At 40.2% G+C, this 26,159-nt stretch overlaps 1 protein-coding gene across 1 annotated transcript; it reads right to left on the bottom strand.

Annotated features, from left to right (window-relative positions):
• Positions 1 to 21,999: 21,999 nt before the first annotated feature.
• On the bottom strand, positions 22,000 to 26,114 carry LOC149805430 (uncharacterized). Its single transcript, XM_089950009.1, has 2 exons — positions 25,781 to 26,114; positions 22,000 to 25,214 (listed from the first exon to the last, which is right to left on the bottom strand). The coding sequence occupies exon 2, from the start codon at positions 25,206 to 25,208 to the stop codon at positions 22,656 to 22,658; it is 2,553 nt and encodes an 850-aa protein (XP_089806135.1). The 5' UTR covers positions 25,209 to 25,214; positions 25,781 to 26,114; the 3' UTR covers positions 22,000 to 22,655.
• Between the last annotated feature and the right edge of the window lie 45 nt (positions 26,115 to 26,159).

Raw genomic sequence — 26,159 nt, 5'->3', positions numbered from 1 at the left:
ACATCTTCATTGGAGGATGAGTTAACAATGGATGGTCAAACTGGTGAATACCCCGCTTTAAATGGTTCAAGCGCGGTCGCGATAGAAAACAAACCTACACTGGTTAGAGTCGGAACGTCAAAAATAGTTTGATTTCAGGGATAGAAAGAAGTCAAAGAGCATGTTTCATGATACAAATTGCAAACAAACGACAGACTCATTTTTCAAAACACAACATTTTTATTCAAATAACTAACAATCAACAATTAACAAATTTTTAAATTAACAATTCAATAAACAACAAACTTTTTATCTTCAAATAACAATCTATTTTCGACAAGGTTGACAACGCTGTGAACTGAAGTTCGACTTCCACTGTTGGAAGTCATTGGGCCATTGATGCACACTACGTTTTCTAGCTAAAGACAAAAGATAAACATAATGGTCACAAAACCATAGATCTATTTTGTCATCGTTTCTAGATGAGTGACGATCAAAAAAAGTCACTAAATGTTCTAAAGAATATCGAAAACTACGTTGATCAAGAAAATACACAATATTGTCCCCACACCATGAATTATGCGCCATGCAATTTCACATTATTGAATCATGTCGTCTGAGCATTTCTTCTAATAAAATTAATGATGTCGTCTTCAAAAGGGGGCAATCCATAAGAATCGAAATACTCCACATAACCTTCTTTAGGAAAGTAGACAGCTACCCAGGGGGTTCATGGGAGTAGACAGTCGTCCATGTTGATGACATAAGCTTGATAGTCTTGAGGTTTGCGATGAGGTAGTTCACCTTTAGCACACACGACAGGATTCCAAGAAGCAGTGTACGAACTGTGGTTCAAAAGGTAATAAAGTTCCCAGGTATCCATTTTGTGCTTTTTTTCTCCACAGGTAATGATAAGTGATCAATTCAATCTGAATTCTCTTTGAAAATGTCTGACAAGTAACAGTTTCTTCGTTTTGTCTCTGCACTCTGAGCCAAGAAAGCTTCGATACGATAGATCTCTAGAGTCATTAATGGAGGAAAGGAATGTTCACGCAAGTCTTTATACCATTGATGCAACACGGCTTCTTTCGAGATGTGACTCCAAGCTTCGTCCAGATACTCGTCCAATTTTTCTTCTTGACTCAGCATCAGACATTTATCGTGTTGAATTTGACTGCAATGATCGTTTTGACATCTATAGCAATCTTTCTTGATGAATTCTGTAATTTTTTCTGCCAAGTGTTTGTCAAAACAGCAGAATAAATGTTGTTCTTGTTCTGGCCATCTGGACTTCATCTCTATGTCCTTTTCGTCTTTCTCTTGGGGTTCTACTTCCACAGTCTCCTCCCATGACATGTTCATAGATTCTCCACTATTCAAAGAGGGATAAGTGTCTTCCATTGCTTCTAATAGTCTAGAATGACTTCTATCAAACTGTTGATTTCTATGGTATTATCAAATTCGGCATACAAGATGACGTTTACCGTATTGCCTGGAGCTTCTGAAAACTGAATTTCCACACGAATCTGGCCTGATTTTATAGAGTGTAAATGTCCTTCGTCGCTGCCTTGATCTAGAGTAAAATCAAAAGCCGACAAATCGTAGCCTCCTGCATAATCTCCGTACGATATGCCGTGACTGGTGTTGGTCCCTAACTGTCCGATAGCTTCGTACAGGGACAAGTACGATCTCACAAAAATTCATCTGGGCAAAGTTAGGTTCGAAGGGTCGGGTGCACAAGGTTTTGTTATCTCGACTGAATTCGAATTTGGACACGTTGTTATGCTTAAACTCAAAAGGATCTTCTTTGAGGTCCCCGTTGAAGGCTGAATTTTTGACGATACCAAGGATTAAACGCTTGGGTAACTGTCCTTGAAACAAATGATCTTCGATCATGGATTTATGTCCAGTGGGAATGGTGAAAGTTTTCACTTCCACGCATCGTATCGGATATTTGGCGGTCGTTCTGCTCAATGTGTGACTGATGTCGTTTCCCACTTTAGGTAATACTTCCACACGTCGTACATAGAGCCGGGCTTCTTGGATGATGGCTTTGTAATTGTCAGCATCAGCTATCAAATGGAAAGCGACACTGCTACGATTCAGTCTCATGCGGATATCCACCGCGTTCAGCAAATACATCTCTTGTAACCAAATGTTCAAATGCAAACGATGCATCAGTTCTAAACTTTTGTTGACTCCTTTGATTTTGTTTTTTCTTTCTATAAATCGCATAGTTTCCAGGTTTGTTAAGATCACTTCGATTTTGTCAAAATGGCCTGGTGTGTCAGGTTTACATACCACGCAAGCATCCAGATGAGTGTTCTTGGCTTCTGGTCCGTACGTCAGGAGATTTTCCAGATAAGCTTGGTAAGGGTAGGTATCCTTGCTGCTGCTGACTAGTTTGTTATTCAAGTACAAATCCACTGAGATGAATAAAGAATGCATGAAATTGTTGACGGGAGCCACTTTCTCATCGCCTATAGCATCTCCATCCTTATCTAGAACTTTGACTTTTAGGTACAAGTAACTACTATTTAGATCGATGTAATCTTCGGGTTGTCCTTTGATTTCAAACTCGATGGGAGCGGAATCCGTCAACGAAGAGACGGGATGAAATTCGACCCATTCGGATTCTTGCATCGTCATCATGGTGGGTGGCATCGCAAACAGATCAAGTCCAGACTTGGAACAGGCACAAGACTCTCGTTGCATCATTCTTTGTCTCTATGATTTAATAATCAAAAACGTCTAAGTCTGGAATGGTTTCTTTTCTTAGTCTTTCTAGCTTTATGAGTATGTAGACTTCTGAAGGGGTGTTTTCTTCGTCGTCTCTTTCTGCCTTGTCCTTGCTGTGGTGTCAGGGAAGAAAGAATGCCTGACTCGGCAGCGTTCCGAGCATTTATAGGCGTTTCTCGTCGGCCCCAAAATGTCTTTGCCCGTTTTCAGCAAGACATTTTTACTTGCTATCAAGAAAGCTTCTTTGGGGTTTTGTTTATCAATGATGACATTATGGAGAAATTCTTTGCCTTGCGCTAATGCGGCATCTTTCAAGGTGTGCCATCCTCGTGTCACCATCGGTTTCAAAACATGGGCCACTGAAGGAAAGGCCCATTTCAACATATCTCCTAAACCATGTCCTCGCTGTCGAGTGACACCTCAGTACACTGGATACATGACTTACGAGTCGTTAGAGAATCGTTTTTGAAAATGTAGTTTCACCGTGACTTTCCCTTTGGTGAATGAAATATTTTGTCCCAGATCTCTTTTTATAGCAATGTTGAAAGTGTCGAAATACGACTTGCTGACGGTTAAATAGTGAGGATGTACAAATTCGCGGTGAACGTGATAAGTGTTTCCACCTTCATCGTCAGCGACCGTGGTAGAATCAACTTTGAAAGGAATGACACGCAGTAATAGTACGGAGGTGTGCCCCACCACGTTATACTCCACCACAAAGAGCAACTTGAGTCCTTGGTTCATTTCTACCGGGAAACGAAAATTCTTGTAAAATTCTATATTGCTGTTGATCTTTGGCTTGAAATTCGGAGACATTTTTGTGTCTCCACCTAACATTTCAAACAAATTACGATTAAAAATGATGGGCAACGTGTCAGTATCCTGAAATTTCATCAGAAGGCGACGAGCCACTTTATGGTACTCAATCTTAGCACTTTTTTTTTTTGCTCTGTTCAGGGCTTTGCCAAACGTTGCATCGAACCTGTCATCAATTGTGTCCACCAAATGTCGACCGCTAAAATAATAGCCGGGCGGAATTTTCACAGTATAGATGGCGAATGATGGATTGCTTGCTGGTTTTGTGGGCCCTGAAAATCCGATTTTATTCATTTCTTTTTGCAATTGGACGTTCAGAATTTCGACCTGGAAAGTGCATTGATTTTCAATGATGTTTTGCATTTGTATGGGGTGGATCATTTCCACCAAAGCCACTTCCCAATGGGCTTCGTGATCTAATTGGATGGCCTGAGGTAATTTGGCCGTGTAACAACAGTATTGTGTGGAAAAACCTCCATGGAACTGTCACTGGGTAACGTCAAGTAAAATTGGTTATTGTTCATAATTCCAACAATATGAGGGGTAACAAGAAGTCAGAAGAGTGTCTCCGCCCAAAATGTGGTTGTTGTTGTTGGAGTGGTGACTGACACTGGACGCAAGAATCCCGTTGTTCCCGTTCGAGAAGTATTTCAGGGACGGATTGGGAAGAAGGTAACCGATGAAACTGCTCAATAAAATGGTCCACAATTGCTTTTCTCACTAATTCACTGTTCGATTTGGAAGTCAATGGTACGACTCAGGCAAATTTGGAAAAGATGTCTATGACACAAAACAAATATTTGTAGCCACGATTGTAGGTGGCCAAATGAGAGACATCGGCTAAATCAGATTGCCATTCATGATCGATGCCCTCCACTCGGGTGCGACTTCTGGAAAATTTTCGTCGAATGGGTTTGTGTAAAGTGTAGGCGGCTTGTTCTTGTAACCATCGTTGCACTTGAGGTAAACGGAGACTTTACAGTCGAGTTTTGGCAGCACGATACAATTTCTGAACTCCGCCATAACCTGCAGGACGGGATGGATCGTAGTAAATGCTGGCTAACACCTTCTCCATATTTAATAAGTCAACCACTCTTCGCTGATGTTACATTTTTAATGGGGCGAAAGGGTGGTTTGGAAGCGGGTTTACGTGTCCGATGTGCCACGGGAGTAGAAGTCGAAGGTAGTGGTGGAGGTGGTGGTAATGAAATGGCTTTGGCCTTCTTTTCTTTTTTCACCTCAGTCGAAGGAGGAGTGAACATCATCTTTTTAACGCAAGCTTTCATTTCTTCTCGTTGGGGTGTGGAGGAAGGGGTCAATAGGGACGCTGAAACCTTACTAGGAATGGGAGCTGCCCGATCTCTGTTGGACTTTGATTTTGGGAGCAGGTACTTTGTGAGCTGCTGCCACTGCCGATAAAGAGGAGGAGGGTTTCACCGCTGGTGGAGAAGATTTTGGAGACGCGGGTTTCCATTGTTTCCACAACCGAGGAAGAACGGGTGTCAAATTGGGTTGGGCAGGCATCCCCAGCAACGGAGAAGTGGAAGAACCTGAGGCTACTGGATACGTGGTCACCGTCGCTGCAGGTCGTGGTTTGCGAATGTAAGGTTGGGTCCTGGCCGAAGTGTCTCTCTTGCGAGTAGAAACTGTTTTATGAGGGCCTTTCTTTTTCTGGTGACTTTTTTTTCTTTTTCTGTGGATCTTTTTCTTTTCCTGGGGCTGTGACCTAGTCTTGCCACAACTGCTCTTTTTCTTCCCTGGGCTCCGTTTGTTTTTTTTGGGGAGTAGTTTTTTTCTTGGGGAGAACTTTGGGAGCATTAGGATCCCATTTTAAGAGGGAGCAAATGATGACAACTCCTAGAGAACCACTTTCTCCAAGTTTCACAATAATTTGCTTTTTGGTTTGAGTTACGATGCTGAGATCGGCCAGTTGTGTCAAAGCTACTTTGTTTCTGTCAAAAAACATTTGGTTTGATGAGGAATGTGAAGGATGCCTTGCAGTAATTGACGTGCTGTCACCGTAAACCATCGTGAAAATTTTTTGAGACTGGCTTCTAAAACACGAGCACGTATTTGTGGAATTTTGTCGCGACTGATACCGTACAAGGCACGAATCAATTTGACGGGAAGATGAGACTGAAGGGATGTCAGGCTGACGCTGTGTGAGACAGACCCAAAGTGTCCGAGGTTTTTATAGACTTTTCTTTTGGGTTAAGTCGACGAAGGGGACGTGTACACGAAAGATCCTCCGTCTTGACACTACTGGTGAAACAGATGGGTACGAAATCGCAAATAATCGGGCGTGGTGGGTTTCAAATCGACAAGTAAATAGGCGTGTGGGGTTTGAGTGGCATCGTCGTACGCATGAGTTAGCCAAGGTGTCCATAACTGATTGGCTAAGACTTGCACTTGCGATTTATCTCAAGTTTTTTTTAAACAAGACCACGTAATGAGCATTGAGACTGATGCTGTGATGGGCTTTACTTTGTTGAAACAAATTTTGAGTAATATAAATGACACTGGCATTACGATGATGCCCTTTGCGCGTAAACCACAGTTTAATTCCTTCTTCGTCTTTTCCTAACATGTCGTCGAAAATGACCAGATGGGTTTGACTGGGGTCAGACACGATCCCGTCGTCCTCGCCAGGAATGCCTTCCACAAACACGATGGAATCGCCTTAAATTTCTAGCAAGAAGATGTACGCCGATTGCCACTCTTTGTAACACCAAATGATTCGTTGAGTTGGACGATCGATCAAATGATATTTGTGTTCTATCAAACGTTTGACAAATTCGGTGTTGACTGAACCGCTAGGTCCGGCAATTAACATGTTAAAGGGATGACGAAGCTATAAGGCCTCCCAAATGGCACGGTCTAAGTGTTCGTCAATGACTTTAAAAGTGGAGGAAGAGGGAACAGAGACAACAGAGGTAGCCATAATGCAAGGAATGTCATTTTCGACACGAAGACAGACAAGACAAGAGTTTTTATACTTTTTCAGGACACGTTTATTACAAGTTAAAATGGAATAGCACGAAAGACAAAAATACATAAAAGCCAACTGGTTAAGTACAAAGATAAAATACATATCAAAACGATCAAAGTGGAATATAAACAAGTCTCGGTACAACACGTTTTTGGTAACCAAGATGCCCTAGGGACAGTGTGTAATGTTCTTACAGGCTCTACATGGGGTACAGTCACACAAGTGTCCTCCCGGAATGGTCTTTCTGGAATGTCCCTTACAGTCCTTTCTTGAAGGGAGTGGTTGTCCTCGGTGACGGGTTCTTCTGGTACTGTCACTAACACAGGTTTAAAAGTGACTTTTTATGCTTGAATGGAGGATCTCAACACTTGAGCATAATGGGCCACTTCTTGAGTCCAAGCCTCAAAACCCCAATTTTTCCAGTCACGTACATCTGTCCAATGTGGGTGTAAGTCACAAGTTACACACACGTCGTCATACACATCATCGGTACCTACAAGTTGACGAATCTTTTTTTCCCGTAGAGGTCGAGTAGTATCCATATGAAAACGCAAGACAAAGCGCAGAATGAGTCTCTCGTGGACGTTTAAAGGGACCACTTTCATTTTTTTTATTTGGTGGTCCACAAGGAATCGGCTGGTAAACAAAATCCCAGAAAACAAGTCACTAAGACACACACCACACGTCGACCCCAATTCAATGGACGCAGCTCTCGCAATAAATATTGGTAATCTTCCACTGTCTGAATAGTGTCATTGATTTTCTTCGACGGAATTTGCTGTATCACGAGTGATAAAGATTGTGGCATGGTAGCCCGTTTTTATACCCTCTTTTATCGGAGGCAATACATGTACTTTCTGCACAGAGATGATCGTATGCTCATAGATGATCCAGTGACGAATATAAATCGTTTAGTCACTAGTTCACACACTACAAATCGCATAGAATTTTCCTCTAAATACGAAATTCGATAACGTAAAAGAGTTTGGTAATCCTCTAACTCTTCCTCTGGTTCTCTTTGTAGTATGACCAACATGTAACAAGTAGGATGAGTAGACACCAAAGTCTTCTGGTCCTCGTCCAGTTGAACAATATCTGAACACCTGGAACAGTTTCAAATGAATCAGTCATCTTATAGCATTCAGGTACCAGTGGTTAAAACATCGGTGACTTAAGAGATGCAGTTGTTCTTTGCGTTGGACCTGTATTTTGACCAGATCTCAGTAAATGCGTTCTCTCAACTCCACAGGTAAACCACGAATGTTCTCTTGTAAAGTATCCATGATCATGTCAGTCAAGATTATTTTATTTAAAATCTTCTCCTAGAGCGAAAGTAATGGACATAGTGAGTAATTTCTGACCGCTGCCATTCAAGATAACAGCCAAGAATGTCAATAAAATATTCTGGTGTAAACGGTCTAAAGCTGAATAATCGGAAGAACGCACACTTGATCAAGAGAAATCTGACGCATTTGTTGACTTTTTCACTTTCCAAATGTGAATTTCTAGACACAAAAGTTCTACCGTCGCCCGTTTAGATTTTGCTCTGGAAGTCCCTGCCAAACTTCCTTGTAGATCTTCTCTTGCAGTTCGTTTGGTAATCGTTGAATATTATTTTTTTAATGAGGCTTAAATACTGGTCTCGGTGTTGTCCAACGCTTGACTCCTAGCCAAGCTAGTTTCTTAAACGACATGGTAATAAACTTCAATGACTACTGTCCCACTAAAGGAAGGTAGTGACAATTCGGAGACCATCAAGCATGTTCCAGGTAAGCCGAATATTTCTTCTCCCACTGGTGAAGTGACACACCGCAACTGAAGCACTTGACTTTATCCCCTTCGCCCAAGTAGAAGTATCCGGCTCTGGCTAGTTCTTCGGCGGTAGGTCCTCCTAGATATTTAGGTCATTTTCCTTGGAACGTTTGGAATCGACTTTCAAAGTCTCAGTATTCAGGCAAACGCACAGGGAACTAATATTCGTCTTTCACATGCTCATTTCGATGAGGGTACGGTGAAATCTGCATTAGTTTACTTAGGGTTAGATGACATCGTTGGGTGGTAGCTGCATGGTGTCACGTGGAGGATGACATTGACAATGAAACCCAGTAACGTGTTCTGTATCGAGTGGCATCACTTTCGCATCCGTCAGGTTTGACACGCACATCATCACTTTCCATGGTAGATGTAGTGGTAGTAGTAGTAGTCATAGCAAAGTTCCCATGATGCTTTACTGCATCGCTGTGGTCACAACGTATGGCATCGCTCTCATGGCAAGGCACAGCATCGCACTCCACTTCAGAATCCCCAAATTTGAATGAAGTATCTTTGAAAGGATTCATCTTTCTCGATTGGTCTTGGCAGTTACAATGAACTATAGATCTTGGACGTTGTCCCTTTTTATATGCTGACCAATGACGACGTGACCGTACGCCAGAGTGAAGTGATTGGGAAACCGCACTCACTTCTGGTACACGATTTGATACAGCTTTTCCATGGGTCGACTGACGATTTGGTGAGTGGGTAAACGTACAATCTTGTGCGGTTCGTAGGTATTCACTTTAAAGTTTCCATCCTTTCCAGACTGCAAGGCTTCTTTCAACACCCCAAAGTTCACCACTCGACTGGTGCGATAATTGAGAGTCAATCCTTTCACTTTAACACCGTGTACACTTCTCCTTGTTGGTCCCGGTATTCGTAGCCGTAATTGTTAGGACCGCCAATAGCGAAACTTAAGATCTTCTCGTCGGGGTGTTCGTCTGTCCGGGCTCCTAAACGGTCTCCTTCAATGTCAGGGTGACGTTGATCCGGGCGAACGATGTAGATGCAACTGTCCGTGTCAAAGTACAGGACGCGATCACCTAACAGTTCTAAAGCTTCGTACAATTTTAAGGGAGCATGGGCTCTCACGTAAACCGCAATGATGTGACATTTCAAAATTCGTTGGCTTGTACAAAGTCCAGTTCTTCTTCGTAATTGACTAAGATCAAATCCTCACGAATGACGTCCACGTGTTTCATGTATTTGGTTTTGTCGTGAATCATCTGAAAGTACCTGGAAGGTTCTGTCAAATACTCTGTCTTGGGGAAACACGGTCGTTGAGCCATTTTACCCCACAAACAATTTAACGTCACTTTGGCAAACGATCGCCTTTCTTCGTTTTTTCTCGATGTGATCTAAAGTGATGCCTTCCTGCTCACAGTATTTCTCTTTGAATTTAGTTTGGTCTTCGGGAGTGTGGGACCAGGAAAGATAGCCACTGGCTTCTTCATTCAGTTTTAAAAAGGCATCCACGTAGTCTACAAAAATGCTTTTCTGAGTCTCGTCGCCCTTGTGGTATTTTTGTGTCTTCGGAAAGTGATAAATATCGTACACTTCTAACAGTTGGTGTCCCATGTCCAGGGCTTTGAACAATTTTACGCTGATCCATGTTCCCGTCAAGGTGCGTTCTTCCTGGGTGTGTTCACAAAGTCGGTATTGATTGCACGTTTCGGCACAATTTTCGGCACAAGAGAAACATCAGTTTTCCTTGGCAATGGTGAGGTAACATGGGATGGTACAAGTCCGTGGGAGGCAAAACTTTGCACTTGATCAACCCTTCGTATTGTCGAATGTTGTCCAGGTCAATGTGTTCCGTCAGCAATTGCGAGTGACTGCAGGAAAGCGACAATATTTGCACACGTAAGGGTACAGTGAACAAACGTCCAAGTATATGAATTCTTCTCCTTTCTCTTCGTCAGCGTGGTACAGCAAACAGGTGGCATTCGTCCGTCCTCCGTACAAACTATCCCTCGGGTTCAGTGGGTCCACCAGCTTGTAACTTTCCTAGATGCCTTTAAACTCAGGATAGGTTTTCAAACGGTAACCGTATTCGCGTTCCCACATTTCCACCACTTGGTATCCTTGCTGCTCTAACTTCAAACGCCTTTGACAAGTGACCTGGTACAACTCTTCCACAGTCCGTTGTAAAAACTGATTTTTAGTGCCACGTTGAGGGTAACAGAGGGGACATCCGTGAAATAAGCAACCGTTAAACTCGTAGACGATCTTGGAGTCCCAGCCATCCACTGAATACGTTCCGATGGTGATTTCGCCTCCTTCTTTGCGGGCGTGCTGGATCCATTTGTCTTCCTTGTCGCACAAGTAATGTAGCCAGCGTAGGGCTTTGACCGAGTATTGACGTTTGACAAAGTTCGGCGTTTGAGGGCTGATGAAAGCCAGGGTGTTTTCGGGCATGAATCGTTGGCGGTACACTAAGGAACAGGCTTTGACAATGGTGCAGGATTCTTTAAAAGGATCGATCCCTCAATGTTCCATGAACAGTTCTCGAAATTTTCCACAGCAACGTCGTAAAATGTCCACGTCGGAACAACAATACTTTAACATTTTGCCTGAAAGTCGGAGGGGTCCGAGGCGTGAGCCTAGTACCAAGCGTAGAAAGCTTCTCGATGTTCGGTACGCATGGTGTCGGGGTCGTAATCGTGAGCCTCTTGCAAATCGGGTAGAACGGTGTGTTGATTGGCTTGGGTATTGGAAAAGTGCAGAAAATAACCTTTAGCCATTTCTGTCATTCCAAACGTTTTATGCATTCGACTCAATGACATGGCCAAGTAACTCATCGATTGTTTAAACTGCACTTGACCCACTTGCATGGAAATGATTTTGGCTCCGTTCAAAGTCAATTTCAGATGTTCGCTGCCTCAAAAGAAACTATCCATCGTATCCGGAGAAATTTTGAGCAATCACTGTGGCATGGCGATGACAATCTCCGTAACGTTCGATGTCCTCTTGGCTCCACGTTTCGTCAATGGGGTCTAAGATCCATCGGGCGAAATCGGCCAGCGTGTTAGGACCCCGAAAGATTTTTTCACGGCCCCCGGGAATCTTGCTGCAGTGAGGGCAATGACTAAAGATAGGCTGATGGATGCACTTTTTGCACGCTCGATGAGCCACGCAGAAATTAGGAATGTGAATATCAGTCTCTTGCATGCATTCGAAATAAAAAAAAAAGATGAATTTCCCTTTCTTCTGGTCTTCTTCCTTCTCTTGATGACTGGAATGGTATTCTTGAATGAAGCATTCGTGTTCCAAGTCCACGATTTGGTGACAAATGTGACATCGTTTATTTCCTGAACATACGTGTGCCTTGGCATTATTGCTACGTATTCCTTGTCCACAAGTAGGGCACAATCTCAGGAGTTGACAAGCAGTTTAATGTTGTGAACCTTGTGCCTTCAGATGTGGTTGGTAACAGGTTGGACTGACAAAAGTGCGCTGACAAGCAGGGCAATGCACTCACTGTTGTCCTTCGTCCAGCAGGGTTGAGAGGCCAAACATCCTGAGTATTTCGATCCACGATGCTTGTGTTGCTGTCAGTTGTTATAGCCATAGTCACATTTCTCACAGTAATAACGTATCCCAAGAATGCAGTGATACTGGTGATGTTATCGAAATGTTCATCGTGATGATATACGTGAATGTATTTTCCGTCTTTGAAATCTTTGCCTCGAAATAACAGAGGTCCGCACACATCACGAGGGTGCACTTTCAAGGTGTAGCATGGAGCTAGGACATCTTGCAATTTTTGCATTTCAGGAATGTGACAGGGCGTATCTTTGGATAGCCCCGCTTGCTGTAACAGAATTTCTGCTTCTCTTCGTTGTTTGGCTCGGTCCGATTGTTGAATAGTTTTCCAGGCTCTTCTCCATTCTAACGTGTCGTTCTTGTTGGCATACGTTCGTCCCATCACGTTGGCACGGGCTAAACACATCTGGTTTTGAGGGTTGTTAATTCGGACGAGGCGCTTTTTGGTGCTACCAAGGTCGTCCACCAATAACACCTTTTTGTGTCCTGTTCCTTGGGGAAGAGACACGTGAGTCATGAACAGTGTCGCATTTCCATCGGTGATGTGAAACTTGTCGTTGGATTGTTGCACGTATTGAATCTTGTCGATGACTTTGGAAGGTGTCAGCTCTGATGGGCTTCTAAACTCAATCCAAACCGGGGACTTCAAACTGTCGTGATGAATGAAAAGTCTCAAGCTATCGTCGTTTTTGGCTTCACAGTGTCGTTTCAGTGTGTTTAACAAAGAATTCCACACCTCGGTGATGAAGACCTCTGCTTTCTCCAGTGGTACATTGGACTTGAAATCTTTAAACTTCGCCGTGTACGTGTAAGCCGTAGTTCTAAATTTTCTAGAGGAGCAATTTTCCGTCTCTCGAATGTGATAGTACTTTTCAGGGGATACTAATGGGGTGAACTTTGGTTGCGTGTAGAATCTCTGGGTCTTGATTCTGGTTCACTCATGTCATCTTCAAATTCACTGGCTTCAATTTGTGCCAAGATTTCAGCTACTGTACGAGGCGATAAATCATATGTTTGCCTCTTACTTTCTTCTCCTTTCTCTGCGATACCATGCGATCGTTTGATCTTGATTGCAAAAAGTCAAATGACTACATTTTAAACACCATGGGTCACTTTATATCCATGTCAGACCAACGTATATATAAATGGTGTGTGTATTCCCTTCCAATATTCATTTCACTCTCAAATCGAGCAGAACAATGGAGGAGCCCACACAGATTGAACTTCTGATCAGAGCTTTGCGAGGTATCATACTAAAATTTTCTTTAGACAGGCCGACAGACTATCCACCCTCCTTTCGAGATAAAAGTCATGGTACTTGCTATATCTGTAAGAAGAAAGGGCATTGGTCTTCAGAGTGTCCAGACCGTCAACAAAGCAAAATAGGTGTTAGAAGAGACAAAAGTCAAGATACCTGTTATCATTGTTAAGAAAAAGGACATTGGTCTTCAGAATGTCCTAAGAAACAACAGGAGCAAGAAGAAGAGAGGGGTTCCGAACATGAAGAATAAGAGGTACCCTCCCCAAAGGATGAACCCAGACACATGCAGAAAGAGAAAAATGAGAAGAAAAGAAGACGAGGAGAAAGTGAGGACGAAGAGGAGAAAAAATCTGTGAAAGTGAAGAAATTATAAAAAAAGAGAGTGAACACAGACACAGAAGAAATCTATGAACTTTTTAAAGTGTTGCGTTGTGTTGTGAATTGGATTGCAAAATTTGTAAATAATAGACAAGACAGAAAACGTAAGTGTCTCTTGTTTTTATTTTTAGTATATGGACCTACACTCACACACGTACATCATGTGTTAAAAAAGTGATTTTTAGTTTTAATTGATTTTGGCAATTGAAACAATATCTCTTTTCGAGAGAAGTGGGTGGCCCTGAAAAGGACCCTTGGGTATTTGTTTGTTAAAAAACAAAATCAGGAGCAGGACGTAATCATCTTTAACTGCCTTAAGCCTTTGCCACGGCCAAGGCCTACTTCTGGACTGACTCCTATCGATGATGATTTGGTAGAAATCACTAGGGGTGGTATCGCAGGCGTATATACAGGACTTGGTTGTTTAGCTCAGGAAGGTCTTTTTCTCTTGCGTCGTAAAAAAGAAGTCTGATACATTTGTTTCAGACTCCTTAACTCTGCTAAAATGTCTAAAAGTACCGTTACCGTTTGGCTTTCACTATTCTCCTTCTCTCCTGGACCTGGTTTCTTCTGTGCTGCTTCTTCCTGTCGTTTCTTTCTTGCCTCTTCTTCTTCTAGCTGTTGTTGAGGGAGAAAAGCTTTTTCTGCTTCCTTCTGCTGTTGTAAAAATTTCTCCAATTCTTCTTTCTGTCTCTGTTTAAAATCCTCGACGTGTGGTAAAGAAGGATAATGTGGCGAAGGTACTGGTATCGGAACAAATTCTTGCGAACAAAGAAAATCCACTAAATCCCAATAAATATCGACCTCTTCTGGAAGTAAGCCTGTGTTAACTTTGGTAGCCACTGCTAAAACATCGCTTCTCGTCTCCACGGCTGGTGCACCCCAAATTCATTGTCTTCTTAGTTTCCGTCATGTTTGAAAACTGTGTCGCATGGATTGACTGCACACAGACGCTAGCGCCTCTTTATAGGGAATGTGACGTCACAGGTCGCTCTCTTCGGATTGGAAGACTGGTTCCGTGTTGCGACTGAATTTTGTAACGCGTGTTTGGACTGGTGAATAAATTGAATCCTTTTCGATCCGCCCTTCCCCTATAAATAACCGCAGTTCACTTCATTCCCTTCATCTGTTCTCGTCACAAGATGTGGACAAACCTAGAATCATCTACTCTCGTATCGTCAATGCTGTTCCGTACGGACTTACCCATGTATGTGAAATCATCTTGAACAATTATCCGGATCACCGATACGAGCGTTTGGAAAAGAAGAATTTATGTGGAGAAACAAGGCTGTTGTAAGAGAATCCTTATCTATGGACTAGCAGTCAGAAGAAGTTTGAGGAAAAAAAGAAGACATATGCGATGCCCTCTTTGTTAACGGAATAATGTTAACATAAACCCAAAGGCTCTTTTCAGGGCCACTCATATATCTCGAAAAGATTTGCTTTCTTGCCTGTAATTTGTTTTTTGTTTTTTTTTGTGTGTTGTATAGTTGTTTGTCTGTTGTCTGTAATATATAAATTTAAGCCCCACTCTTTATTCCCGACTGAGATCAGCCCAGTGCACACCTGCACACCCGCTCTTTGCTCCCTATTGACGTCACCTCAAATTGTTACCATTGATCACTGCCATCTCACCTCTGTCTACGTGGGTTCGAGTCTCGGGCTCAGCCAATGTTTGTATGTAAGAAAGCTTGCCGGTAGCTTTTCGTTCTTGTGGTTCTTTCCGGGGATTTCTGGGTTCTTCCTCCACCATTAATACTGGCCGCCATGTATAGCCTATCTTGTGCTGAAAAATGGCGTTAAACCCTATAACAGCAACAATAATAACCATACAAGAACGTATGAGTATTTCGATGTGAATGAATGCGTGAATGACTAAATTTAATTGCCGTTATCTGACGAAAGGCTGGGTATAGTGTCAGATGAGAGGGGTTACGGTAATAATGTACCGTCCTTGTGTTTTCACAGGAAATATTTTTTTTGGAGGGAGGACAGAACTTCCGGTTCAGACAAGTCCCGAGTCTCTAAGAGGGGAGACGGGAGTACAACTAGCAGAGTAGTCGGAGTCGACAAGTCTAGTCGGTAGAGAGTCGAGGAGGAGGAGGAAAATGAGTCGAGGAGGAGAAAGTGAAGAAGGAGGAGCAGTATCGAGGAGCCGGTGAAGAGAAGGAATTTGGTCGAAGTCGGAAAGAAGAGGAGAAGGAATTGGAGGAATAGGAGAGAAGAATACAGAGATGAGTAGAATACAAGGACAGGTGGAAAGCCTACAAATCAAATGATGCAAAAGTCTATCACAGGGTCGAGCGGAAGGAGAGTACTTGGGAGATTTCAATCATTTGATTATTGAATTGTCATTACATTGTTATTAGTTGAATTTTACTTTTTTGTATATTCAGTCATTTAACCGTCGGCATTGCTGACTGGGGGCTAGGAGCTTTACCTCTGTCTTTCACTAATTTAACTTCCAACCAAACTCGAGCCTGGGTAGGACTTCTATAATAATTTAATCAATATTGGAAACACACCACCCCACACATACCACAGTGACGGCATAACAAACCCGACACGCCACACCGGTAGTACCCTTTCGTACCCTTCTCCTTCATTACCAGTCTATAATGATTTCAGAAAGAAACAGAATGAAAAGCTAGAAAGCTTTTTTCCAACGGCATAAATAAGAAGAACAAACATTTGTTGAACAACAACAGCAAAAAGTAAAAGAAAAGAAAGGAAAGGAGAAAAACTAACCTTTGAACAGTGCCATCGGGGTATCTATAACTTAGCGCAGAGAAAACGACACTGCAGAATGGTAGCTATTATGGGAAAATATTAGAAACTCTGACACAAACGGAACCAAACAACGAAGAGAAGCAGAACTCCCTTATGAAACTAGAATGCATTTCCATACAGAAGATGTCTGATGTTCCCGAAATGCAAAAGTTTTAGAACGTGCGGGCTCCTCGTTATATGTTGAAAGTATATCCTCAAGTCATTAGTAGAGATATCATTGTTTCAAGGACCTAATTTTCCAGATGGAAAATACATTCATGTTTATCATCACCAAGGCCATTTAGATGCTGTTATAAGTATCACAGGATTTCTCGGATACGGATACAATTACGACAAACGTGAACATGGATTTAACAGTCGGGAGCACCGTATTCAGTGTGGAGAGTGACGTCATGGCTGTTTATCCCTCAAAACATGCATTTCTTAGGGAAAAGCACTTGACTTAAAAGCGAGCATTTGTCAATGCAGCATGTTAAGAGCACCGTGACATCAAACAATTCAAACAACAGATAAGCTGTTGTGAGTTACTGACAGTGTGCTCTACTTTTAGACATGTTCGAACAAATACAAAAAGTTACTCTTCTCTAGGAAAGAAAAGATGTCCTTTTTTACCAAACCGTCGAGCTGAATGATCAATTCTACATTCAAAGAGGTGACAACGAACCCGAGGAATTTTTGGATGACGACCTAAATATAAAAAAAGAAACGTAAGGATTTAATCTTCTAGTTTTTCACTTTGAATATTCTCAAGAAACTGGAATTCACAATCCTAATTTTTGTGTCGCTCGTCGCTCTTTCAACGAGTGCATACACGAACCTTTTCTTTCATTACTGTCGGAAATGTGACTCGGTTCCAGGGAATATGGCAAGACATTTCGTAGCTGTCACACTCTTTCTGATTTTTGCCGAATTAATTTTAGACCCCAACGACGACAATTGGAGCGAGAAGCAGGTAGATCATAACAGGAACTGTCATGAATATGCTACAGTTCTGGCTCGCAATGTCTCGGAATGCGACAGAAAATTAAACAATACTTTCTTCAGAACAAGGAACTGAATTTCCAACTGTCCCGATGAACGGAGCCAAAATCATTTACATGCAAATGGGAAATATACCATTTAGATATCCCGTGTGTTATTTTGCCATATCATTCAGAAGTACGTCTAAAACATTTAGTGTGACAGAAATGGCTAAAGACTCTCTTCCGCACTCTTTTTTAACACTGAAGGCAGTCAACTCGTCGTGCTCCGGTATTTGCCTGCTGTTTGCAAAGTTTACATCTGGTACCAAGATCACACTTCGTTGTATCTTTAGGTGTGTACATATGCTCGATTCGGTTATCTTGAAACTTCGACAGAACATATTAATGTAAAACACATTCGCCAATACGAAATGTAATGTTTTGCCAGCTTAGAACTTGTATCATCCGGTCTTACCTAATCATTGATAAGGAAAGACGATGTGTCCTTTTTTCGTTTATGTGCTAATACATGTTATCAAGAGCAGCCGTTTTGCCCTGATTACCAAGAGCAAGCCTTAACAGGAACACGGGCGAATATTGAACTGTATCGTGCTCTCAATCTTGAGGGGATACAGCGTGTTACCATTATATGAAATTTGGCACTTTCTTATCAACGGAGCAATACGAACAGGACGACGGTTCGACGATTTTTTTTCTGCCCAGGCCATGTCAGCGAATTTCTAAAACTGACGCAAGAAGCTAGCGGCTATCTTTCTTGATGTCAAAAACAAGAAGACAAAGATGGCATACTAAAGTCATGTTGTAGTATTTGTGGGGAAAATTTGCTAAAAGTCCGATATTGCCAAAGACAAAATACTTACCAGATCCAAGTCAATACTTTAAACTCATAGACGATACAGGAAATCTCATTAAACACATGGAAATAATACGTGAAGATTTGATCTTGTTGCTTTAAAAAAAGTCGCAGTTTACACCACCTAACGAGTTAGCTATTGTGATCATTGCTGCTTAAGTGGCAGCTAATTTAAAATTGCTTTCTGTCTTTTGAACCTTCGGGAATTGAGTCCTTTACTTTGACATGAGTAGTTGCATGTACATTATCAACACATCGAATGCAAATATTTAGTTCTGCCTGTGGTGGACCTAAATTTTACAGCCACCGAATTTAGTTCAAAACGGGCAACTTCTTACCAAATATGAAGTGACAGCACTGACACTAAACGACATTTCCAGTCATGAGGCTAACTTTCACGTCTTAAAAGAGGCTTTTATATCAGGTAAAGATCAAAATTTTCGTGCCATCACGCCTGATCCTTGCAAAAATGTTCGTTTAATAGATCCTCAAATCGTCAGTGGTTATTTGGAAGGTGTATCAGATCGTCTGCCATATACGAGTGCGACTGCTCGATCATAACAAGTTACCTTAGAGGCCAGTCGAGCTCCAGTACATGTAAAGAGAGAGTTCCAAGACTGAAAGATTATTTTGAGTGCAAATGTTTAACGGAAAATACCGAAACGCACAAACAGTGTGATGGACCCACTGACTCTAAGTTCACTGTCGACTGCAAAGCCGTGCCTTGTGACCAGAATGATGCTCTACTTAATGAAAATAGCGATGAAGCACGATGGCGCCATTCAACTATCGATGTACCGATTTATGGATCTCATCCGTGTACTCTTAAGCCACTTTGAATACTACAAGCTCATCGAGAAGCACAGCTCAAATAACATTAAACGTTTACCGTGGCTTAGTCTGGTTACTGTAATGTTGAGGATCGATTTCAGACTCAAGATTAACTGTCCTAAATATATGGAAGTATCTACGAACAGATCTTTAGCAGAGCAGGATTTGTCAACTTGGGACAAGGAGGCCGAGTACAGTGTTTCAGTTGTAGTGTGAAACTTCAAGAAAAGGAGTCTTATGTTAAGTGTTTAGGCTCGAATAAACAGGAACACAAGAAAGAGTGAAAACAACAAGCATTGAAAAATTTAACAATTTATTAATTCCCTGAAAAAAAATATTGTAAAAAAATAAGAACTTACGGTTTTAGGAATCAAATCCAAAAATAATCCAAGAATAATCCACGAATAAAATTTTAGAAGTCCTAATAATAAAATGTTCTAATAATTAGAAATACGAGTCTCGACAAAGAATCCAAGATGGAAGGCGTTGACGTATGCTGTATTCTGTTCAATGTTGTTGTCTACAGTTCCATGTACAAACACAATAAATAATCCGGTGTTTGGATTAATGAAGTTTCGTTGTCCAAGAAATCTGTGTGAGCACATATATATTTCCAGGAAGAAAGAATTAATCCTTTTGAATCCAAATGATTTGAATAAACATTAAAATAACTCCAAACTGACACAACAAAAGAACCCTTTGACACCAAGTGTTTTAAGCCCAGGCTGCGATTATTTCTCTAAAACAATGGTTATACAGTAATTTTGAGGCGCAGAATGAGTGCCCGTATGAGGGTCACATGATCAAATTTACATCACGTCCTCTCAGCATTACCCTGACAAGAACCAATCATTTTACTCAAAGAATTAAAAAAAAAGTTGTTTACTTCAATAAAACTATTTACAAGCCTAGGATCACGTATTCAATACAGCCTCGCTCTCATCCTTATTATTCCCACAATATAAAATAAACAACAAAAAAAAAAAACTTGTTCACGTGACTGTTACTAATTTTGAATTAAGGTCGGGAACTATGTCAGCTTTATGTGTTTACAAAAATTAACAGTCAAGGTCAAACTATTTTCTGGAAAAAGTATCCAGTTCCTATTGAACAGAACTACATTATTTTGACATATAATGAAATTAAAAAATACAAAGAGAGGTTATCCTAGTTGTAACTAAAACAAAATAGAGACAGTGTTTTCTTGATGGAATTTCAGTCCTTTAACAGTCTTGAGCTTGGAACACCTTATTGCTGTAATTAGCACCCGATTTTTTTTTGTGCGGAATTGAAAGCACATGTTTCAAACACATGCAGGTCCAGAAAATGCCGCGGCCAATATCCTTTTCTCTACACAGAAGCTGTCGTCCAGACTTCGTTTATACTGATTTGATCACGAGCACTCAGAAATTTAAAGTTACTGAATTTATAATGTCATGGTGTTTGCATTGGTTTACTATGAGAATTGAATTACTACGATGAGTCCTGAATGCGATATATATGCTGATTACTCTGAGAATATTAAAATGGTGCGAAAATGATCAACTATTATCTGTAACTTGTAAGATTTTGCATGCCACGAATTCTACCTATAATGTTAGAGTGATACACGGAATTTGGTGGGACAAAGTCCAGGACAAGTTTTAAGAATTACAGGATTACAAAAACAAAATGTTTGAATGACATCGCTTCATGAAGAATCTTTCTGTTTACGTGAGTTGTAAGATGTGATAATGACTGAATTCCTTCAATACATTTTACCAGCATTTGGCAAAAGTATGACTATTTCCTTGTAAAAGACATTCCTATGAAAGAACAGTTTACAAGAGCACATTCAAAATCTACCACTGGAACTGCGTGACCGCATTTACAACTACGTTATACTAATTCAAGTGAAACACCAAGAACAATTTAATCCAACAGACCATGAAGTGTATAACCATTGCTATCTAAATGCTATATAAAAAAGACCGATTAATGAAGTTTGTAGCATTGTCGTAAAGACAGGTTATGCGCCAACACAAGATAAGACACTTCTGCGAAGACAGTATCGAGTTTACCATGCTACGACTTAAGTCATCAGTATATCACCAAATTCAGAGGAAGGAAGTTACTAATACCATTCAAAATTTAGTGGATTACCAATACTTTTAAAATAACACATTCACAGGACGATACATTTCTTTTGAAGTTAGGATGACGTGCGTGTGTTTCTTAGATTGAGTTTAATAGCAGGTCCTTTGTGGGAAATTTATGAACAGCATATGAAACTTTAGACATGGCCACCTATACTGTGTGCGCCAAAAAGTCTTGTGTCAAGTGTTGTGAATAGTGATCAATATGAAATATGAACCAACTTGTGAATAAGACATTCACCGTACTTTGTTCTTCATACACCCCAAGCAATGTATATAGCATGATGCATGCACCAACAGATTTAAGACTGGAAGGATTTACGTGCATGGAAAGTCTTGGATTCGATGCTTGGAATCAAAATATAGATGACTGTGCCAAGGACATCGTGTGTGACTGCTAAAAGAAAGAAAAACACGACCTTTGTGTTTTTGAAACGTGAAGGATTATTGTTTGTTTGTATAATGTGTAAAATGTATTAAATATCGGTATAACTTTTGGAATCTCATAATTCCAAACATAGCTTGAGTGTTATGGCTGCATCCTCGGTTCTCAAAGTAGCTGACGAAAGGTCATATCGTCAATGTTAGGAGGCACCCTATTTTCGACATCCCTTTAACATGTTGATTGCTCCAACCTAGTGGTTCACTTTATTTGGTCGTACTCCACAGAGTATCGAGTGCAGTTACTTTGAGTGGAAATCCTCTTGCATGCTTTTGAAAGAAAGTCAAGAAGAACAATTTCGTTTGTAAAAGGAATTCCTCGCCAAGACGATTGGATCATGTTTGACTCGGGTCAAGCATATTTCGTTATCTTGGGTGACATGTTAGGAGAAGTCGAAGAAGAAATTAAACGTTGGTTTACACGAAAAACACATAGCAGTGATTCTACTAAATTCGGACCAAATATGGAATAATACAGTGATTTTTTTTTCAATCTAAATTCATAGTTTTGGATATTTAATCATGTTACTAACATTTCACCGCACATGAAAACAAAAAATTGCCCACAAATTGTTTACCGTTTTCATTTTACGCCAAATGCATCTCTCATGGTGAACCTTGTCGTTACGGAAGTTAGTTGAATCAATTAAAGACTATTCAATCCAATTAATAGTAAATTTCAACCTTTTACTCACTTTTTAAAGCTAAATTCTGATCTATCTTTTAGTTATATACTATAGAAAGGCTTGTTTTTTATACTTTGTTTTTACAAATAAAGTCTCAAAATAGACTAAACTGCGTTTGGATAACAGTCACACATAAACAAATAAACTATCCAAAAGCATGTTTGGGAGAGCCAGTTATTGTTAACTTTCCTTGTTTGTGCTAATATAATGCATTATCTTTCAAGTTAAGGTGATATGTTTTTTGTGCACTTGTATATTTTTATCTCCATTATAAAAAACAAGTAAAAACGTTACGGAAGTTAACTTTACTAAGTTCATGAAAGAACATGAAAGAATTCTTAAAAATTGTATTACAGGGAACGAAGTAATTCTATTCTTTTAGTTCACTGATTAAAGGCAAACATTTTTTTTGTCTATTTGATCATTTTGAAAGTCCTTTCGGCCTTTTCCATCTCACTTTTGTCAATCAGGTAAGTTTTATCCAATCGTTTGGATTTTCCTGCAGGTCTTGGTTCTTTTTCTAGTATGGTCAGAAGTTTTTCTCTTTTTATCCACAATTTGTCTTCCCTAGACGGCATTTGGAATGCTTTGCCATACTTTCCGGATTTCTCTAAAAAATTGATCTCTACTTCATCATCGTCAATATCAATGGCTACTATTTGACCAAAATAAAAATTTCGTTCGTAAACAGCAGAGACCCAGCGGGATGGTTGAATGTCAGAGTACTGAATGCGTTCATATTCAAACACTTCTTCCTGGTCGCTTGTAACGGCAGCGACCTCTAAAGTTGGCATGAGAGTTCCATTTGTATCAATGACTTCCTCATCCTGTCTTTTACATATCACATGTTCCTGCCATTCATGGACGCTGGTTTGAGGATTGACAAGACAACCATTACAATAACATGATGTTTCTCTAGTAAGGATCGTACAAGAGTTTATTGGCACAATTGCATGTAACTTAAAGGTACCGGATATTTGCATAGGCTTCTCTTTCTGTTGTATTGTTTCATTGCTCATGTCAACGTCTGCCTGGTTGTAGTACAGATATTTTATTTTGCTACCACTCTCTTCCGTCTGCTTAGACCACGCGTAGAAATCTTCAGCATTTTGAATGAGACATTTTCCTTGACGAGTGGCCATATCTGCGGCTCTTTTTATGCTAGCACCTAAACCATCACACGGGCCTTTGCCATGGCCCGATTCCAAATAGTTCCATCGACCAGCTATACCAAAGTCTTCATTGTGGTCAGCCAAAATTTTAAAGATTGTTTTGTTTCTATATTGGCTCGTTGGTGAATCGGTAAGGTAGTGTATGGTTTTGATTGATGGATAAGTTGATTGCAGCATTGGTATGAGTTTCTTCAAAATTGTATAAACAACTGTTGCGTTATGACATAAGACATCAGAGACTCCCACAAAACTTTGAAGACGTTGGCCTTGTGACTTTGGAAAATAAACAACCATAGTGTGGAGACTGACCATAGCCTGATTCCAATATGAAGACTGGACTGCTTCCACGGAGGTACACACAAAGTTTTCAGCAAAGTCCATCCATAACATTACTTCATTATCGGGTAAATTTTCTCGAAAGTTTCTCATTTCTTGGTACTGTACTTTTACCCTCTTGACGTGGTTTCTGAATTCTGACGTTTGACTGTCCATCAAATGAATAAAATCGGTTTTAGCTACAGCTTCATCAACTTCTTTCCATCTTGACTTCTGCCCTTCTACTACCTTTTTCCATTGAGTGTATTTAACCATATCTGGGAGACCAGTTTCAAGTGTTTCTTTCAGTTTTTCATTCGTGTCCTGTTCTTTAATGAAAGCATCTGGACTTTTTGGAAGATTTTGACCTAATGACCTCATTGCTTTAAGTTTCAAAGCCATATTTTGATGTCGTGCACATAAACATTTTCTTCTAGATGCAAAGTTAGCTAGCAACAAATATTTCGGTCTTGACTGGTAGAAACGAGCTCGTGACACCTTGATATCAGGATTCTCTAAGCGAAATTTGTCATGAAGGTTATGCATATAGTCGGATAAAATTCTCTTTTGATGCTCGATGTTTTCAATCACCACTACATCACTCTTCTTTTTGCTGACAAGTACTGAGCTGTTATCTTCTCTCTCCAGGAAACTTGTTACTTGTAAATTTAGATTCTGTTTAGATGCTTGTTTCTTTGTAAGCGTGGTTATTTTGACCACCTGTTTTCTGTGTATGCCAGTTCTTCGATGTAACTCAGACATGAAGCGATACTTTCTAGCGGTATAAAATGGGAGCTTCTTGAAAACACTTTTTTTAACTGAAGCCACAGATTCTTTTAAATCTTTTGTGATGCAGTTGGCAAAGAAAAGCCTTTTTCGAAGTATTTTTCTTCCTGATGGTGTGAGTTTAAGTCTATTAAGCAGTGCATTTGTTTTTGATCGTGGTGTCATACGTGAGCTAGGAACTGAGTTTTCGTCTGTTTCAAGAGTTGTGTCTAAGTCTGCATCCGAAGAGTCATGAGTTTTTGTACTTTTTGCTCTTAGTCTTTCTATTCTCTTTTGAATACGTTTGTTGCACTTGCTTAAATCTACGTTTTTCTGTTCTAACTCTTGAATTTTCCTCTGTGCATTCTTGAGTGAGCTTTTGTACCGTTTTCTTAAGCCTTTTCCCTTATTATGTCCAAACGATGGAAACTTCACCAATATTGTTGTCTTTTCATGACTTCTTGTTGATGTACCTGGACCATCTTCTATGTTATTCACAGGGGTCATTTGGGAAATCTTCTTTTTCAAATAATGTCTCTTTACTCCCTCGTTTACTTCTTTTTTCCTTCTTGTATGTGCTCTCTCGCCAAGGTTTTCAACTGGAACATATGACTCCCTTTTTCTTTTTCTCTCCTTTTCCATGAATGCGTTTAGATTCTGTTCTTTTTTTCGCTCTCTCCATCTCTTTTGTCGTTCTGCATTTGACAGTGGCATGGTTAACTGAAAAAAATACAAGAAGTGTTTTTAACCTTTTAACCTCCGTAACGAAAGCAATTTGCGTTTTTTTCTATTACTAATATAATAATATTAGAATTGAGTGGAAACGGTGATAATTTTATTTCTAGTCTTGATCTCTTGTTCAACGATTTTAGTTTTTTTTTTCTTTTTTTGGGGGGGGGGTAACATTGTGTGTTTTATCTTTGATAAGCCATACCTCAACATCAAGAATCATCATAGAACACTGGTCTGTAGACACGATGTTAACTTACGCCCATTTTATAATTTACACATGAATAGCTTAAATTTAAAGTTATAGAAGTGACAATTGAAAGCATAACATGTAAAAGAATACAAAAACCATATAAAAAATATTTCAATTAACTTCCATAACGGAATCGGACATGATTTTCGATTGGGCAAAAATTCACTCTACACCGACAACATGCAGACGATTTTTTTAAGTTATAATCAGGTTGTATTTGGGATGAAAATCAGTTGTATTTGTCTTTTCTACTATTAAAATCAAGTTTCTGGCATGCTTTTTCACTAGTACACAAAGAACTTACCTGAAGAAAACAACAAGTAGCTCTAAATTATAGTAAAAATCGTTGATAAATGATGTCTGCTATATTCGATAATCTTCCGGTGAATCGTGAAAAATAACCACCAATTACAAGTCTCGATCCGGTATCGACTTCTGATACCGGAAAAAAACCGTTACGGAAGTTAAAAGTTACGGAAGTTAATATTTTATATTTAAAATTGAACTATTGGTTACAGACATCGATAATGTCTTCGTTGAATAGTTTATATTAAAGATTTCCAGCGCTTGCAGTGAAACTCGCCTAATATTTACCGTTTAAATTTACCATTTCACAGAGATAGTTGTTACGGAAGTTAATGTCTTAAGTAAGACATCCTTTTTTTATATTTCATTATCTTCTT

Source organism: Sinohyriopsis cumingii, chromosome 2 (assembly GCF_028554795.1).
Source record: "Sinohyriopsis cumingii isolate HCF-2022 chromosome 2, ASM2855479v2, whole genome shotgun sequence".
Taxonomy (NCBI): domain Eukaryota; kingdom Metazoa; phylum Mollusca; class Bivalvia; order Unionida; family Unionidae; genus Sinohyriopsis; species Sinohyriopsis cumingii.
The sequence above is the reverse complement of the archived record's forward strand: the minus strand, read 5'-3'. Positions and strand labels throughout refer to the sequence as shown.